Below are 17,664 nucleotides of genomic sequence, written 5' to 3' on the forward strand. Positions count from 1 at the left end.
GATAACCGTGATCAACATGGTAGGCTCAGAAAAGAACATCGAAAGTTGATAGAGAAGATATCCAAATGGATGGTGGACATCACAGGGACGTGCGATCAGGCAGAAGTTAGTGTGGCAATGTGAACATTGAGGTGTGCAGTAAAGGTCTGGGGTTGAGGTTGGCTGAGGAAAGCTGCATATAATGTGCATGTGTGAACTGTGCTCTACGAGTGAGGTAGGGACGTATTTTGTTTAGGTAGCTCCTAGATGGCAGGAGTTTATTTGTATGTTTTTCTTTATGCTGTGTGACACAATAAATGCACAGTTTAGACATGAAAATCTGTTGTCTAATGAGATATCTGTGAGTGTGACCCCCTGAAAAGAGACAATCCCTTACATTAGCTAGAGTCAACAAAATGGCAGCAGGGCCTCTCCTGGCTAACGTTTCCAAATAAAAAATACCACAGTGACATTCCCTATAATGTTTTATGAATCATTCCAATAACAGAGCATCTTAAGAGTCCTGTATTGTTATTTATCGCCACTACTTCCCCGAGTCGGGAGTGGGTAATTGCCCCCCTCCTTTGCTTCAAATATTCAGTTTTAACAGCTTTTCCAACATTTTCGCTCTATCACAATTAAATTTCATGCATTGATCTCCCTTGGATATGGTCTCTCTTTCTCACGCTCCCTCTCCGGGGTGGAACCCTGATTCGCCGCTAATGATCAACATGGTAGGCGCAGGAAAGAACATTGAAAGTTGATAGAGCAGATATCCAATTGGATTGTAAACATCACGGGGACGTGCGACATGGTGGGGCAGTATGTTTGCACACGCCTACACGAACTGACTGATGGTTCTGCCCCCTACAACTTCTGGGTCTCCAAATTGGGCACATGGCCTGAGCTTGCCCTTTTACGCCTTGGAGGTGCTGGCCTGACCTGCAGCCAGTATATTGTCTGAACGTGTGTTTAGCATGACTGGGGTTATCACAGGTTATATTTCCCAATGTTTTGGGGTGTGCCCGAATTTAAAAAAATTTAAATAAAATAAATTTAAAACAAAAAAGAAGTGTAGGCTACCTCCTCCTCCTCCACTGCTGCTTCCACCTACACTGCCACATCCACCGCCTCCTCAACCTCCTGTTCCATATGGACCTCGTCCTCCTAGATCAAGATTATTTTATGTAATTTTTATGTATTTTATGTTATTCGAAGTCATTTCCCTATCCACATTTGTTTGCAGAGCACTTGCCATGCTCTTAACCACATTTTGCTGGCTTTTTTTTTTATAACCATATTCTGACCCCTATAATGTTTCTGTAGTTATGTGCATGGAGCTGTGTGAGAGCTCATTCTTTGCGGGACGATCTGTTCTTTTCAGTGATACCAAATTGAAATGTGAGCGACTTTTTGATCACTTCTTATTAAAAAAAAATATATTGGGTAGTTGAAGTGACAAAAAATGGCAAATTGGCATTTTTTTTTTCCCGTTACGCCATTTGCCGTATGCCATTAATAATGTTAGATTTTAATAGTATGGGCATTTTCGCACGCGGCGATTTCCATGATGTTTATTTTTTTATTGTTTAAGTATTTTTATTTTAAGGAAAGGGGGTGATTTGAATTTTTATTTTTTTAATATTTGAAAACCTTGGGTGACAATAGCTGGCAATCATTAGATTGCCTATTGTGTTCATTGATGTCTATATAAACACTTCATTTGCACTATACCAATACAATGCTGAACCTTAGTGGCCTGTATTGGTATAGTCATCTAATAGGAACCAAAGCCTGCTTGAGGCTTCAGCCCTTTAGATGAATGTAACAGGTTCCCTGATCTCAGCCAGGTAACGTTGTTACCAGAGCGGAAGTGCGCGACTCCCGCTTCCGGACTGCACAGATGTTGCAGGTCTCTGCTATTTAAAATAGTATAAAATCGGCAGCTATGGCGTCCGCTGCACGTGCGAGCGGGTACCATGTTTGGGGACCAGACTTCTGCCGTTCATGTACGGCAGAGGTCCTTAAAGGGTTAAATGCATGCAAAGCCTATTCAGTTATAATATTAATGCATTATATTTGAGATATTCCAATGGACATGTCCGGACGCACTCAGGCTGATGTCAGCAGTAAGTATATAAGGCAAGCTGAACAGATTTTGATAAAGTGATCTGTTATAGTGCTATCAGTTTTAAAACTTAAGATGGATAAACGCAAATGTGTTACCGATCCAGACAATTTCTGCTACATATGTGGCAAATGCACTACTTATGATCAGCGCAAGAGTCTGACAAAGCGAGTGCGTCCTGCAGCTTGGGATGCATTTGTGCTAGTAGTGCAGAACTTCCTTGGGAACAGACGAGCTGCAAACTATGCTGAATTAGTAGACAACATGCTTACAGCATATGAACAACTTGGCTGCCGAATGTCATTGAAAGTGCATTTCTTGCATTCCCATCTTGACTTTTTCCAACCCAATTTGGGATGCGTAAGTGACGAACATGGAGAGCAGTTCCATAAAGATATATCTCTACCTAAAAGATCTCAGTTTGTTTTTCAATTGAGTTGTACAGTTTATAGGTCACATTAAAGGTGGAAAAAGTTATGAAATTATTTATCTTTGTCTCATTTTTTTTTTACATCACAGAAACCTGACATTTTAACAGGCATGTGTAGACTTTTTTTATCCACTGTATATGCAGAAATTGGGACCCATATCATATCCATATAAGTACATCCTGCAGGATACCGATTGACTACATTGGTGGACAAATTGGAAACAGTATTCCAATGGATACATAATCTTGGCTATTAGTTAATTGCTGAAATTGTTAATTTGAATGAAGCTATTTTAACACCTTAGTGACCACCTATACGCCCTTTTACAGTGGTCACTAAGGGGCCTTAGGCTGGGACTGCCTTTTTATTGTGGCCCAGTCTAAGCGCTGCACGGGTCTCCCAGATAAGTGGTTACAGAAGGAGCAGACTCCCTCTGTCTCTCATCAGCACCCAAAATGATATCAATGAAAACTACAAGTCATAACACAAAAATCAAGCCCTTACATAGCTCCGTAGAAGGAAACATTTAACCCAAAGAATAAAAGTTATAATGTTATTTATGCTATGCGGGTAGGATTGCCCCGATTGGCTCAGAGGCTGACAGACTGATCGGTCAATCAGGGGGCAGTATACAAGCAGGTACTTATACTCAAAAGGAAGAAACGCCATTGTGTTCTCAACTGTGCATGTTATAGGATGTGCTGTAGCTGTGTTTGACCAAAAACAATTGCAAACAGAAGTCATTTCCTAGGGGCTATATAGCTATAGGGGTGCTATAGGTAGAGAATTAGGAAATATAATTGGGATGATTTTAGAGTTTTATCACAGAAAGCATAGAGCAGATATCAACAACCATCGGCACTCCAGCTGCTATGAAACTACAACTCCCAGCATGCAAAAATTTTTGGCTGTTCTTTGAACCCCTATAGAAGTCAATGAAGCATTCTGGGAGTTGCAGCTTCTGCACAGCTGGGGTGTTGGGAGTTGCGGATCCCTGTCCCAGAGAGTGAGTGAGGGACTGGCAATTGTTTCATACAGCATGATGGAGGTTCTGCATTACAAAATACTGCATTCAACTCATATTTTCCAGCCTTTTTTTTTAGTTTCTACAGTTCTTCATAGGCGTATTGCCAGCACACAAACAGCATACATTCTGCTGTAAACACTAAACAGTTGTCTTTTTTTCTAAAAAAGCATTCTGTGCATTATTATTGAATGTGTATGGTGCTGCAATAACAGCATTTATATACAAAATAACCATTAACGCATTGCATTACATCAAGTTTACAGTATTGTATTATTACTACAGGCATTGTGTTGCAGTAACAGCATACTAGTTAACATTTAACGCATTGTTTTGCATCCGACCACCATTGATTTGATCTATGGGGCTGAAAACAGCTGGCTTGGCTATTTCCATCAGCCCCATTGAAGTGAATAGAAGAGGTGGCTGCGCAGGAGGTGGGATAGCTCTGGTTGCTATGGGCAATAAAGACAGTCTTACTATTAGACATAAATAAGGCCCATTATGTTGCAGAAATTTAGCATATTTTCACTGTAGATTTAACCATTTGCAGTGTACATTTAGCTGCAAAATCCGACTGTAACACAATGTATCCTTCACATCTGGCCTTAGCTTGTTGCTTGTTTAATAAAACAACATACCAAATAAAATGTTTTATTCTGGATTAAAAAAAAGATATTTTACCTGGTGCCCAGAAATTTTGGCTGTTCTCCAGGAGCAGACGCAGTAGTTTCCATTTTTAGGCTATTCATGTGTGCAAGAGAAATTACTGTGGCAGACACATACCATGGAAGACCCATGAATGAAGTCACAACGATCAATAAAGATATGCAGAAAAAATCCAAATGAAGTCCTGCTCCTTTCTGCAAAATAAATCATTATTAAATAAAAGTATAGTCAAATATTAATATATCATAGATAGACTGTATTAGGTTGTTAATTAGAAAACACTGACAGAGTGCAGCCACACATGCAGAATTTTTTATGCAGTCATAAAAGTCACATCAAGGAGATTAAAAAAGAGAAGAAGTATTTGTCCTTAATATTTTCTCTCTTTATATGACCTGCTCCTGATTTTGGTTTCAAACCTACAATAGTGATGGAGGAGGAGTTGTAGAGGGTGATGAGTAGTGTTGCGCAAATCAAAGTGAAATGAATTGATTTTTATCCGAATTTCAGGAAAAATTTGAAACATTTTTTCTTATGGCAGCTACACATGTTACAAAGTGAAAGTAAGAAGCCCAGGAATGCGATATGACCCATAATGATGTTCAGCCAGCCAATCAGCAGATGGCCATCCGCTGTAATGTCACAACCTTAAAAAAAAAAACTTATCCCGCTCTGCCATTTTACTGTGAGCTGAGCATAGAGACAGACGTGCCAAGCGCTAGGGACACTGTAGGGAGATAATAATAAAAAAAATAGATAATAAATTAAAGCTTTTATTGTAGAATATTGGATAGGGACAGTGCACAGATACACTGTTGGAAGAGCATAGGGAGAATGCAGGGACAGCTATATGCATATAGCAGATGATAAATGTGTTAATGATAATGATATATTATTATTATCATTAACACCTTTATCATCTGCTATATGCATATAGCCTAGTTTTATGAGGTCCGTCCATTAGTGGTGATTGTTGTTCTTCTAATGAAGTATAGAGATACGCTTCTCCTATTATCAGCTTAACTTTATGCATTGCTATATCATGAGCATTAAAGCCTTTATTACCTGCTGTACATGCACAGCCAATATAGATTGAGTCCTTTAATAAGTGGTGGTTGTTGTTTTTCCTTTATTTTGGGCCAATTAATCCAATATAACATCCTATGGGCATTGTGGATTTAAGTTGATTTGCACATATATCTTTCCTTTATCATTAAAGATCGATAATATTTATGTTTATGTGGTCCGCTGATGAACTGATTCCATTAAACGGATCAGGGAAATGCATCGGGACAAAGTAAAGTACCTGGGATATATGATATGTGCTCCAGTTATGTGATGGTAAACATACAATCTTGATGCCATTGGATACATAGGTGCAGATATAATATGTGCATGATAACCATATGTCAATTTTTTTGTTTTTGATATGTATCTTGACCACTGACATTATATGCTAGACAAATAGATACAGTAGGTCTCTCATTGGGTGGTGGTATCTATCCCTTGTCAGGGAAATATAGGGCTAATAGGAGGTTCCTAATACGGGATCGCCCCTATTGGGGCAGCCATTCCATTTTTGTAGGCAGGAGCATCTGCATGCAGGGCAAGTGTGAGGGCAAGATATTTTCTTTTCCTCAGCCTACCCAGCCTACCAGTCAAAAGTGTTTTATTGGACCATTTTGGGTTATCTTTAATATTATCAGTAAAGGTTACTGTCACGACCATGTTTATGGCCGTGACTCCTTGGGAGCCGCATACAGTTGCCCGCAGTTTTCGGGTTGTTGTGTCAACCGCAGCTGGAGGCATTTTGCTGTTTACCTCAGGTGCGGTTGCCGTGGACAACAGTTATGTGTGCGGTTCCCTTGGGGTTCTGTGCGTGTTTGCATGCACTTTCGTAGGTCTGTGTGCACTCTCTGTTATGTGTGGTGTGCACTTCTTCCCCTCACTGTGGTTGCCCGTGGCAACGTTTGGTCATTGTGTGTACATGTGGTGGCAGTGTCCCGGCCTTCGGGCTGACTCCCAGGACATGAGTGCCACCCATGTCATTGCCTGCGGCAACAGCCACAGTGTGTTTTGTGTTTTGGACACTTCCCCTTTTAAGTTGTGTTTTCCCTTCCCTGGTGCTGGAAGGGTTAACTCCCTTCCCAGTGTGTGTGTGTGTCACTGGGTGTGTCCGACTGTGGGGTGTGGCTTCTTGGCCTATGTAGCCTCACTGTTAGCACAGGTCTGAGGGTTGCTTCAGCCATGCTTAGCTGGAGCAGCCTCCTGTGTTTTCTACCTGCCAGTGAGAGCCACCCTTGTGGTCATAAAGATTATGTCACATTATGTTTAGGTCATGTTGTGTGTGTTGTCCATGTGATGTTCTGTTGGGACCTTCCTTTGTTGTTTTGTGCAGCTTATGGTTCTGGATTCCTGTGTGCACAGGGATCCAGTCAGCAAGGCTGTGGCAGGTAGGTGGAACTACTTAGTTTGCCTGCCATATCCGTAAGTTTGTTTGTGTTCCCCTTTTCCCTGCAGCTTGGCCATTGAGACCCCTGTTCCTCCGTGTCCTGGAGGAACAGGCCGTCTTACCCTGACTCCTAGTCCAGGGACCGGATGGAGGGTGAGTTAGGGATCCGAGGTTCCAGAGCATGGGTCCTCCTACCTTAAAGGTCGGCCCATGCAGCTAGGAGTTAGGGTCAGGTTAGGGATGCGTTAGGAGGTGACCTGCTCCCTAATCCTGTCTTCCTGGCTGAGTAGCCTAACATCATCGGGCATCGCACGGCTGAGGGTTTTCCCCATCCTCAGCCGTGACAGTTACATTTTACACTGGTGAAGGTGCTCTGTAAATATATATCTAACAAGCAGACAAGAGTGGATGATGATGTAGCCGATTGCAAGTGGGAACTGGGTAAACAGGGGGTATCATCATCATCAGGGGGTAAGTGTGGCAGCAGGCCCATGAGACAGCAGCAGTGTGGCAGCGTGCCGATGAGCCAGCTGGGTGAAAGCAGTGGGATATCTGGAGCCAAACGTGATTTACGTAGACCGTCTGCTAATCAGGAGCCTACCCATCAGGAAACAACTAGCGGTGCACTGGTTCATACAGGCAGTGACAGGCAGTCAGCACAGAGTGGTGGTGGTAAGATGCCATACTTGGTAGTGTGGGAATTTTTTTATCAAGTCGCTGGAGGACGTTAGAGTGGCTGTATGCAGGATATGAGGATAGAAGGTGAAGTGCTGTCAGGGTGCTGATGTTGGCACAATGGCCCTGCATCAGCACATGGAGCAGCACCATAAAGTGGCCTGGGAAAACCATGGCGCAATAATGTGGTGGCAGAGGCAGATGCAGGCTATATCCACCTGAAACAGCAGCTAGCTGTAGTCTTAGGATGCATAGCACAGCAGTAGCCATTAGAAAATTTAGGAGAACAGCAATGGTATTCTGAAATTGTAGGCGTTTCTTCTGGTGACTTTTATAACTTCAGCAGACACAATTTGGGTGGGCCAGTGGAATCTATGGCCTGAGCAAACTGCTACGAAATGGTTATGAATCCACTGTGTCACTTGAACTGATTTGGCTTAGGGCTAATCGAAAGGGTGCTATCTGAGAGGCCCACAGTCTTCCCCCTTTAACCCTTGTAAAGGGATCTGGACTTTGCTGCAGGGGAGCCACCAGGCTGCTACCTCTTAGAGTATTTTCTGTTCATGTGACAGCTAACCCACGAAGGTCAAGAGACTGGTATGAAGCACCAAGAGATCAGACAAAACTGTAGTCAGGGACAGGCCAATATTAAGGCAAGCACAGTTTGTGCAATCCCATAAACAGTCCAAGTTCAGGGCAGACAGATTAATGTAATAACAGAGATCAGATGAATGACGCACAGACAAATATAGAAAAGCACACATTGCAGGACATTAGCAAACTACAACCTATTTCTCAGGCACCTTCCCATAGGGGAAGGTCACTTAAAGAGAATCTGTCACCAAGATCTTGGACTATTATTTACAGTACAACATGAATAGTACTGCAGATAAGTAGTCCAGATTGCTAATTTCTATTTTCCTTCTGTTCCTGTATTGTAAGGAATTTTTAAGTACTGATTGGTTCTGTTTTCTTTAATTCTGTTTAATACTCTGTGTAATAATTTATACGTTTCCTTGAAATGAAGTGGGTTAGAAATCCCCCATTGTGCTGATAAGACAACATTCCTGAATGATCTCAGAGACATGCGTGCTGCACACTGGAGGAGGGGCTAACAGGTTTAAACTCTGTGACACAGACTACTTTGAAAACTTTATCCTAGGTAGGATGTAAGTATAACTTGCCCTATCTCTTGTCCACCCTGGGGTGTCCGTCGTGTTTTATAATGTGGTAGACACCCATGGGTTATAGCATGATCGACAGAGTCTCCAACCCATTTAGGCTAGTGATGTTTATTTACTTTTTATTATTCTGTATGGGATTTGTTTGTGTTATCGTATATTTAATCACACTTAGCATATATATTTGTTTACTAAGCCTGCATAAGCTTATTCACTCTCAAATCTTTAGAATTCACATTACATTACATTACACTTGGTGTCAGAAGTGGGATTTGAGCAAATAAATATGCTTATCATTGATAGGGTGTTACATTGAGATAGGGTAGTTTGTACCCGTAACTCCGAATGGGATCCCGGGCATTAACGGGAATTAATAATCTGTAGGTGGATTATTAGAGTTTCACGTGTTGTGCAAATCTGCTATGAGCTGTAAGTGGAGCTGTACAGTAGTAGGCTTGGTCTTGGTAGAATCTAGCAATGTTCTTTTGAAAGTTGTAGAACTGAGCAGATTCGAATGAAGATCTGTAAGAATCTGTGAAGTTAGAGCTTGCAGCCTGTGGGCATCAGAGCTCCTGTGATGTTGAGAGGGGTTATGGTTAGTTAAAAAACAGAGCAGTGTCAGGATGTTAATTTATGGCAATGGCAAGAGAGAAAGAGCCCAAGTGTCTACAATCAGAAAGGCACTTGTGTTAAATGTTCAGAAATCAACTGTTTAAGTTTTGTTTTGTCTAATGCTAGAAGAGTAAGAGTATTTCATATTTTTTTCTTCCTTCTTTTCCCAAGCAGCTAATTGTAATGTGGGAACCCAGCCTTGAAGGAAAATTATTATATATGTGCACCACCAATTGAGTCACCACTAATATTAAAAAGATTCTGTTTTAACATTTTTTTTTAAATTAGAACTTGTATGCTGTCTTGTTATAAGATTTTGATTGTTCACAGATTGAAAACCAGAAGGCGTTCGAAAGAATGGCAGAACAGCAACAGAGATTATCAGTGATTCTGGGTGTAGTGTGTTTATCTGTTTCAATAAAAGCTGTTTTTCTTTGTGCTGTAAGTTTTAGGAATATGAAACAGCGAAAACTGTGTATCTGGTATGGAAGCCATAAATCATTCAGTAGACTGTGAATGGGTGTGGCTTTAAGTTATAGTTGAGTTGAATATGTGGGAAGTTGTGAAGACTGATGGATGCTTAGCAGAGCTGTGTGTGCAGTCTGTACTTCACATATCAGGGTGTGGTTATGTGTGTGAACATGAATAAATGATGCTGCAGCAAGAAATTGACAAATTAATATGTGAGTGTGGACGGAGTACGCACTGGGAAGTTTTTGGTTTTTATTGGTGCCAACATTTTTATTTGAGCTCTAGATTTTTTTATTGAATGGAACGTTTCTCATGGGCTTTTCACGTGTGTTATATGTTAAATGTTTTCATAACTTCAGAGATCTGTCCTAAGTTTAAAATTATGAGCTTAGTTTTATGAATTGATATCTTCTAGACTGTGTGGAACTGTTCAAATACATTTACAAGTGCAGGTTGTATCAGCTGTTAAACAGAGTCGGGACTGGTAACCTCAGAAAAAGTCGAGGGGCTGCCCAAGTCATAGTGACATGCCCCCAATGTCTGAGATGAGACAACCCGTTTAAGTACATTCAGGTCTCCAGCCTCTGCCTCGATAAGAATGTTTAATAGCATTCACACATGCACCCTACAGGCAGAGAGAGCTCTAACAAACAAGAAGCAGGCCAAAGCCTTTGAGGAAGGCAAAACTAGTTCATTGGCCAGGCCCTGAATGATGAGAGAGGCCAGCGGTTCCGTAGGCGCCGGAGCAGATGAGCAAAGCTTTAACAGTACTGACCTTAATCCAAGAGAAATGTGGGGAATTGGAAAGATAAAAATACATTTTTCAATTATACCATTACCTTCAGCTTGTACTCTCTGCGATTAAGCATTACGGCAGTGATTTGTTGGTCCATGAATAGAAGGATTGTAATCAAAATTGCTGGAATGCCAGACAGAAGGCACACCCACCATGGATTTCCTCCAAAGGGATATACAAACCAACCTCTATTTGGGTTAGTTGGCTATAAAAACAAAAATAATAACTGAATAAATAAATAAAAGTCAAATATGTTACTTAATGTATATATACAAACATACATTATATTTCCAAATAAAGGAATTATTGGGGTCATTAATTAAGACCGTCATTTCAGATAATAACCACTTGTACTGGTGGTGGATCTGCCTAGAGAGTTAGCGGTGCCGGCCTCTACATAATTTCGGCATATCCACTGCCGATCTAAATGTTAGACAGCTTCCTTGCTCTCTTAAATGTAGACCATTTTCTACATTTAAAACAAGCGTAGAAAATGATCATTTAGACTGGCCTCCTGGCCAGTCCCCTTCCCACACCATGCCCCCTTTTTTAGACCTGGAGTAAGCAGGGAAAAATTGCAGATTGTGGCACAAATATCCTTTGCACTGCAATCTGCGACAGATATATGCCATAAAACTGCCATATCTGTGATAGTAAATTACCCCCCTCCCCCCCCCCCCATGTCCTCAGTGTGATGTTGAAACACACAGCATCATATGAATAAAGAGGAGTGAAGTTAATTTTAACTTCTGTGGCTTGAATTCCATTATACACTGTGCATGTAAATACTGAGTGAGCTCTGGTCTTTATTGTCCGTCATCCATGTATCTCCAAAAGTGTTTATTATAAGCACAAAAAAATCCAGGCATAAAATATTCATGACCTATCCTCAGGTCATCAATATCTAATAGGGAGGGGTCCAACTCCTAGCACTCCTGCCGATCAGCTTTTTGAAGAGGCTCCTGGCATGTCTCCTAAGCACAGTGGCATACATAGTACAGCGGCTGTGCTTGGTATTGCAGCTCAGCCCTATGTACTTCAATGGGACTGAGCCAACTAGGCCATGTGACCAATGTACGGTGACGTCACATGGCATATAAAGAGGCCGCGGTGCTCACAGAGCACCAGCCTCTTCTAACAGCTGTTAGTTTTCCTGGGTGTTGGATTGCCGCCAAACTGATATTGATGACCTACCTGCAAACCTCAAAATATATCCAAGCAAAGTATCTGTGGATCACTGCAGCTGGGTAATTTGGATTTAAGGTGCTCTTGGTCTATGTGACCCACCTAGTCACAAAAAAGGATTACAAAGAAAACAGTAAGACCAGGCACTCAAATATGGAGTAAGAGTGAGAACTATTTATTGGAGGATGTACTCCCCAAATGGCAGTGAATAAAAACAAAAGCAATAAAAGTCAATACAATATGTCAATACAATAAAATAATATATACATAACAACACATTGGTAACAGCAGCAATCAATATAATGTATCAGACCGAGATAATATTAATCAACAGTGCAGATGTATAAAGCGGAGGAAGGGGTCATCCAAGTAACCCCGAAACGCGTATGGTCTATACCTTGTACCGGCATGCTGGGACAGTAGTACTCCTGGACTTTGGAACCAAACGACTGTGTTTAAGACTGACGAACACTGGAGGAATCCCCACGAAAGCAGCTCAAACAATAAGAAATATAAAGGAGCCACGTGAACAGATATCCAGATGGCGTCTGGCGCACGGCGAATATTTGAAATCTGGACAAGGATGAGAGGACACCGGCCAGGTAAAATCAACGCAGTTGCGTGAATAGGTGGGACGCCACCTCGATGTAGTATCGCACTGTGTCTTTGTGACTTTTTATAAAGTGCTGGTGACACTTGCTTATGGTCCGTTGGTAGGAGCAATATATAAGACTTATCATCCCTTTGGAGTTATATGCGATTCTACGATTACTTGAAAGAGCAACACCTATTGGAAGTAGGAATTGCGGTTTCTTCGCGCTTTACATCTGCGCTTTATACATCTGCACTGTTGATGAATATTATCTCGGTCTGATACATTATATTGATTGCTGCTGTTACCAATGTGTTGTTATGTATATATTATTTTATTGTATTGACATATTGTATTGACTTTTATTGCTTTTGTTTTTATTCACTGCCATTTGGGGAGCACATCCTCCAATAAATAGTTCTCACTCTTACTCCATATTTGAGTGCCTGGTCTTACTGTTTTCTTTGTAAACCTCAAAATATGATCATAGGTGTCAAATAACATCCCATGTTAAGTCACTCCATACAAATCATACCTATTTTTACTTCTGTAAACTTGGCTGGTATTTTTGATTGGGAAAGATGGCAACCCTATACAGTAAGTGCACCATGTGCTAAAGAGGGTCTGTCAGCATTATCAACCCTTTTAAACCAGACATACCACCTGTTAGGATTGATCCTCCTGATTAAAAAGATACCTGTCTTTTGTCTATATGTTAAACAGCTGCAGAAATATCTGTGTTTTTATTCATATGCAAATAAGCAAGTTTGAGCATCTGGGGACCGAACGGAGTCATTGGAGCACTGCTTTTGTGGTCTGCATACTCCCCCTCCCCTTGATTAACAGGCACAATCAAGCATGGTGAGGGCAGAAGCTGCAGATGCAATCTGTGACACTCAGCTCTGACTCAAACTTTGCCGTTACACCGAGAAGCAGCATGCACCATGTTGGTATGTTATGTCATTTCTATTTAGTGGAATATTACACTAGCACTTTTAGATTACTAGTTTGTATGTATGAACTAGGGTGAAATTATTTAGAGCATTGCTTTTTGTGTGTACAGTAGTTTCAAGTCTTTGGCCCCTCACCCCCACACACACTTTACAGGCTTCTGCATACCTCCCTACAGATATCTATTGACTAGTTAGTGTCATAGAGGCTGTCAAGAATCATTATGATCTCTTACCTTAAAGTCATTTGGAACTACAAGTTTCGGTGTTCCTAGCCCGCACATCACATCAACAGCACAAAAAATAACTATAGTTAATATCACTGAAAAATCACCAATCAACTTTCTTATCTGGGGAGAAAAACACAGAAACAGCAAATTAATCAGTTACATATTTTGAAAAGAAAAATTGGAAACTAAAAGGAAGATATTATAACATGAGCATTATATATGACCTCAGGGTCGGACTGGCCCACCAGAGGACCAGAGTGTTCTCTGGTGGGCCCAGCCAAGATCCAGGAGAAAAATCCCATTTAGTGCTCATGCACACGACCATATGTGTTTTGCAGTCCATAAAAAACAGATCCATAAAAAATACAGATGACATCCGTGTGCATTTCGTATTTTACGGAACAGAACAGCTGGCCCCTAATAGAACAATACTATCCTTGTCCATAATGCACAAAAAAATGGAATGCACAAGGAAAGAAAATATGTTCGTGTGCATGAGCCCTTAGAGCTGTCTTTGGAGCCAATTACTGCCCACTAGGGTCTATTTCTTTGATTCAAAACCTATTTGAGTTTATTAATTATGTAGGGGTTGGGCCCTGAGAATAATTTCCTGTGGTGTGACCAAGGAACCCCAGTCAGACACTGTATGATGTATCTATGTGGTCCTCAAAGGTCCAGGAGAAAAATCCCATTTGGAGCTGCCTCTGGAGCTAATAGTTTGCCATTAGGGTCTATTGATTTGATTCAAAACCTATTCGAGTTTATTAATGATATAGGGGTTGAGCCCTGAGAATAATTTCCTGTGGTGGGAGCAAGGATAGCCCGACACTGTATGACATTGTCTGCGATTGCGTTCAGTTGTTCAGTTATTTCCGCGCGGGTGCAATGCGTTTTCATGCATTTTTCACGTGTGTGATAAAAAACTGAAGGTTTACAAACAACATCTCTTAGCAACCATCAGTGAAAAACGCATCCGCACTTGCTTCCGGATACAATGCATTTTTCACTGAAGCCCTTTTCACTTCTATGGGACCAGGGCTGCGTGAAAAACGCAGAATATAGAACATGCTGCGTTTTTCACGCAATGCAGAACTTATGCGTGAAAAAAAAAATGCTCATGTACACAAATACATGAAAATGAATGGGTCATGATTCAGTGCGGATGCTATGCGTTCACGTCACGCATTGCACCCGCGCGGAAAACTCGCTTGTGTGAAAGTGGCCTTAGAGAGGACCTGTAATCCCTCCTGACATGTCTGTTTTAGTAACTATTTGCATTCCTCATGTAATAACAATTCTAGGGCATTAATTCTTATTACTGTTTTGTGATAGCCCTATATTATTTCTTCTAGAACCGCGCAACAATGATTTTGCTACTGAGAGAAAAACATGTGATTTATACTAAAATGAGAGCGCTCATTCCAGATATGAACTCAGAATTTGCCTGACACGTCTAGATTTTAACCCCTTAAGTACCTTGGGATTTTTCATTTTTGCATAGTTCTAACTTTTTTATTTTTCCATTCACATAGCCTTATGAGGACTTATTTTTTGCTGGACAAGTTGTAATTTCTAATGGCATCATTTACGGTTGCATTCCATGTAGTAGGAAGTGGTAAAAAAATTCCAAATGGGGTAGAATTGGAAAAAACACAATTCTGATAAAGGTTTTTATTTTATTTTTTTACACTGTACACTGACCTGTTATCTTTATTCTGCAGGTCAGTACGGTTACAACGATACCACACTTTTACAATTTTTCTTGCGTTTTAATGCAGAATTTTTTTTATAACCATATTCTGACTAGTCTAACTTTTTTGTAGTTTTGTGTACGAGGCTGTATTAGGGCTTGTTTTTTGCAGGACAATCTGTTCTTTTCAGTAATACCAAATTGAAGTGTGTGCGACTTTTTGATCACTTTTTATAAAAAAATTATTGGGTAGTTGAAGTGACAAAAAATGGCAAATTGGCAGTTTTGATTTTTTTCCCATTACGCACTTTGCTGTATGCCATTAATATTGTTAGATTTTAATAGTATGGGCATACTCTATGTTTAGTTTAAGGAAAGGGGGGTGATATATATATATATATATGTTTTATATTTGCAAAAACTTTTTTGAAGTCACCTTGGGTGACAATAGCTGCCAATTATTAGATTGCCTATTGTGTCAATTGATGTCTATATAGACACCATTGAACACTTAATTTGCACTATACCAATACAATGCTAGTGGCCTGTATTGATATAGTCATCTAATAGGCACCGAAGCCTGCTTGATGCTTCAGCTTATTAGATCAACGTAACAGGTTCCACGATCTCAGCCGGGGAACGCTGTTACCGGAGCGGAAGTGCGCGACTTCCACTTGCAGACTGTGCAGCATCTAAAAGGGAAAATGTATACGATCAGCCTTATGGCTGATCGCATACATGTGCCGTGGGTATCTGCTATTTAAAATAGCAGAAATCCAGCGGCTATGCGAGTGGGCACCATGTTTGGGGTCCGGACTTCTGCCGTACATGTACGGTGGAGGTCCTTAAAGAGGACCTTTCACCGATTATAACACTGTGAACTAAGAATACAGACATGGAGAGCGGCGCCCGGGGATCCCACTGCACTTACTATTATCCCTGGGCGCCGCTCCGTTCTCCTGCTATGCCCTCCGGTATCTCCGGCCACTAAGTTATAGTAGGCGGAGTCTGCCCTTGTTCTGCTCTAGCGCTGGCCAATCGCAGCGCAGAGCTCACAGCCTGGGAGGTTATTTATTCACATTCCGGCAAGTGTTCATGAATTTTGGCCGGAGAGAAAACTGCAGCATGCTGCAGTATTTTCTCCGGCCAAAAAACATAAGAGGTACTGAACTGATGCATCCTGAATGGATTGCTCTCCGTTCAGAATGCATTAGGATAAAACTGATCAGCTTTTTTTCTGGTATTGAGCTCCTGTGATGGAAAACGCTAGTGTGAAAGTACCCTTAGACTTTTAAACTGAAAAACAAGACTTTATGAAATTTTGTTATTCCATTACATTTTCATACTCTGTTTACTACGCAAACTTTGATGTAGATCAGGTAATTGTTGGAGTAAAACTCGTTATGTTCAAAATTATTCAATGCTTTCCAAGTGCTTAGATTATTTAGGCATACTTATGCATACCAAAATTTAGTGACGTGTTACAACAATTCTGACTTTGGATTTGTAATCCGCACACTCGATTTAGTATAGGACAAATGGTTTTTGCCCAGTAGCAGATGAAAAGTAAATTTTTTTTTTTTGCGTGGTGGAAGTTATGAATGAATTGCTCGCAGTTTGCTATGAAGGTCCATATGAGTATTTCCAGTTGGGGGTGTATCTCTGCACAATCTGACACTGTCAGAACTGATTGGATAGTGTCAAACTATGCATGGACATCCCCCAACTAGTAACACCCAGGTGCAAATGCAGTGACCAGGAACGGGTACACTGACGCCACTTATGCAGTGGGTCAAGCTATGGGTGGATAATAGTTTATATATTGTTTGTGACGCCAATTTAAGCGTGCGCAGGGTACTATCACAGGGCCCTTGTTACAAGGAAATTTACATTTAACATAGTTTTAAATGCACAGTTGTGAGAACATGAGCAAAATCATATCAGGTGACAAGGTAAAGGCTCTTAGAAGACAGTAGCGGGTAGAGGTGTGTAGTAACACAGCTCTGGGTTGTTACACAAACTGATAACAATCCATTCATAACTTCTGGCAGGAATAATACAGGAATGACACAACATACAGTCATAAGAATAGATGCTCCAGAATTGATATTACAAGGGGGTAACTTGCCTTTATAGTGAGTTACAAATAACATGACAGCATCTGTTATTGATGTAATGTTCCTCTATGCTATACTGTTCATGTACTATTAATACAATAGAACATATATGGGCAAAGTTATCATTTCTATTCATACACATTTCTATGATACTTACAGATGTCGATAAATATCTGCTTGTCTGAAAGCTTTTAAGCAAGGCAGTACAAAGAAATGTCCCCAAAAACAGGATAACAGACATTAGAAAGACATCAGGTACGTAGTTACAGCTGTTTCCTTCGAGGTGTCCACCAATCTCAATGCACTGCCCTCGCGTAAGATTTAGAGGGTCTTGCATATCCTGTGGAGATACATGTTGCTCGTTAGGTTTATAAAAAATGGGATCTAGTGGGACCTCATGGCCCAAAAATGTAATATTACTTACTACTTAAACTAGAAATCTGTAGTAAATTAAACCTGAAATCTATGTCAGCTCGTTGTTG

The 17,664-nt window shown here is 40.8% G+C and overlaps 1 protein-coding gene across 1 annotated transcript in view; it reads right to left on the reverse strand.

Moving 5' to 3' along the window:
- Positions 1–17,664, reverse strand: part of SLC4A9 (solute carrier family 4 member 9) — a 194,841-nt gene that overhangs the window by 51,650 nt on the left and 125,527 nt on the right. The window contains exons 13-16 of the mRNA XM_044280915.1: positions 17,340–17,522; positions 13,382–13,495; positions 10,462–10,623; positions 4,247–4,425 (exon numbers count right to left, since the gene is read on the reverse strand). Of these exons, the coding sequence (XP_044136850.1) occupies positions 4,247–4,425; positions 10,462–10,623; positions 13,382–13,495; positions 17,340–17,522 (638 nt within the window). The remainder of the gene's footprint in view (positions 1–4,246; positions 4,426–10,461; positions 10,624–13,381; positions 13,496–17,339; positions 17,523–17,664) is intronic.

This window comes from Bufo gargarizans, chromosome 2 (genome assembly GCF_014858855.1).
Source record: "Bufo gargarizans isolate SCDJY-AF-19 chromosome 2, ASM1485885v1, whole genome shotgun sequence".
NCBI classification, from domain to species: domain Eukaryota; kingdom Metazoa; phylum Chordata; class Amphibia; order Anura; family Bufonidae; genus Bufo; species Bufo gargarizans.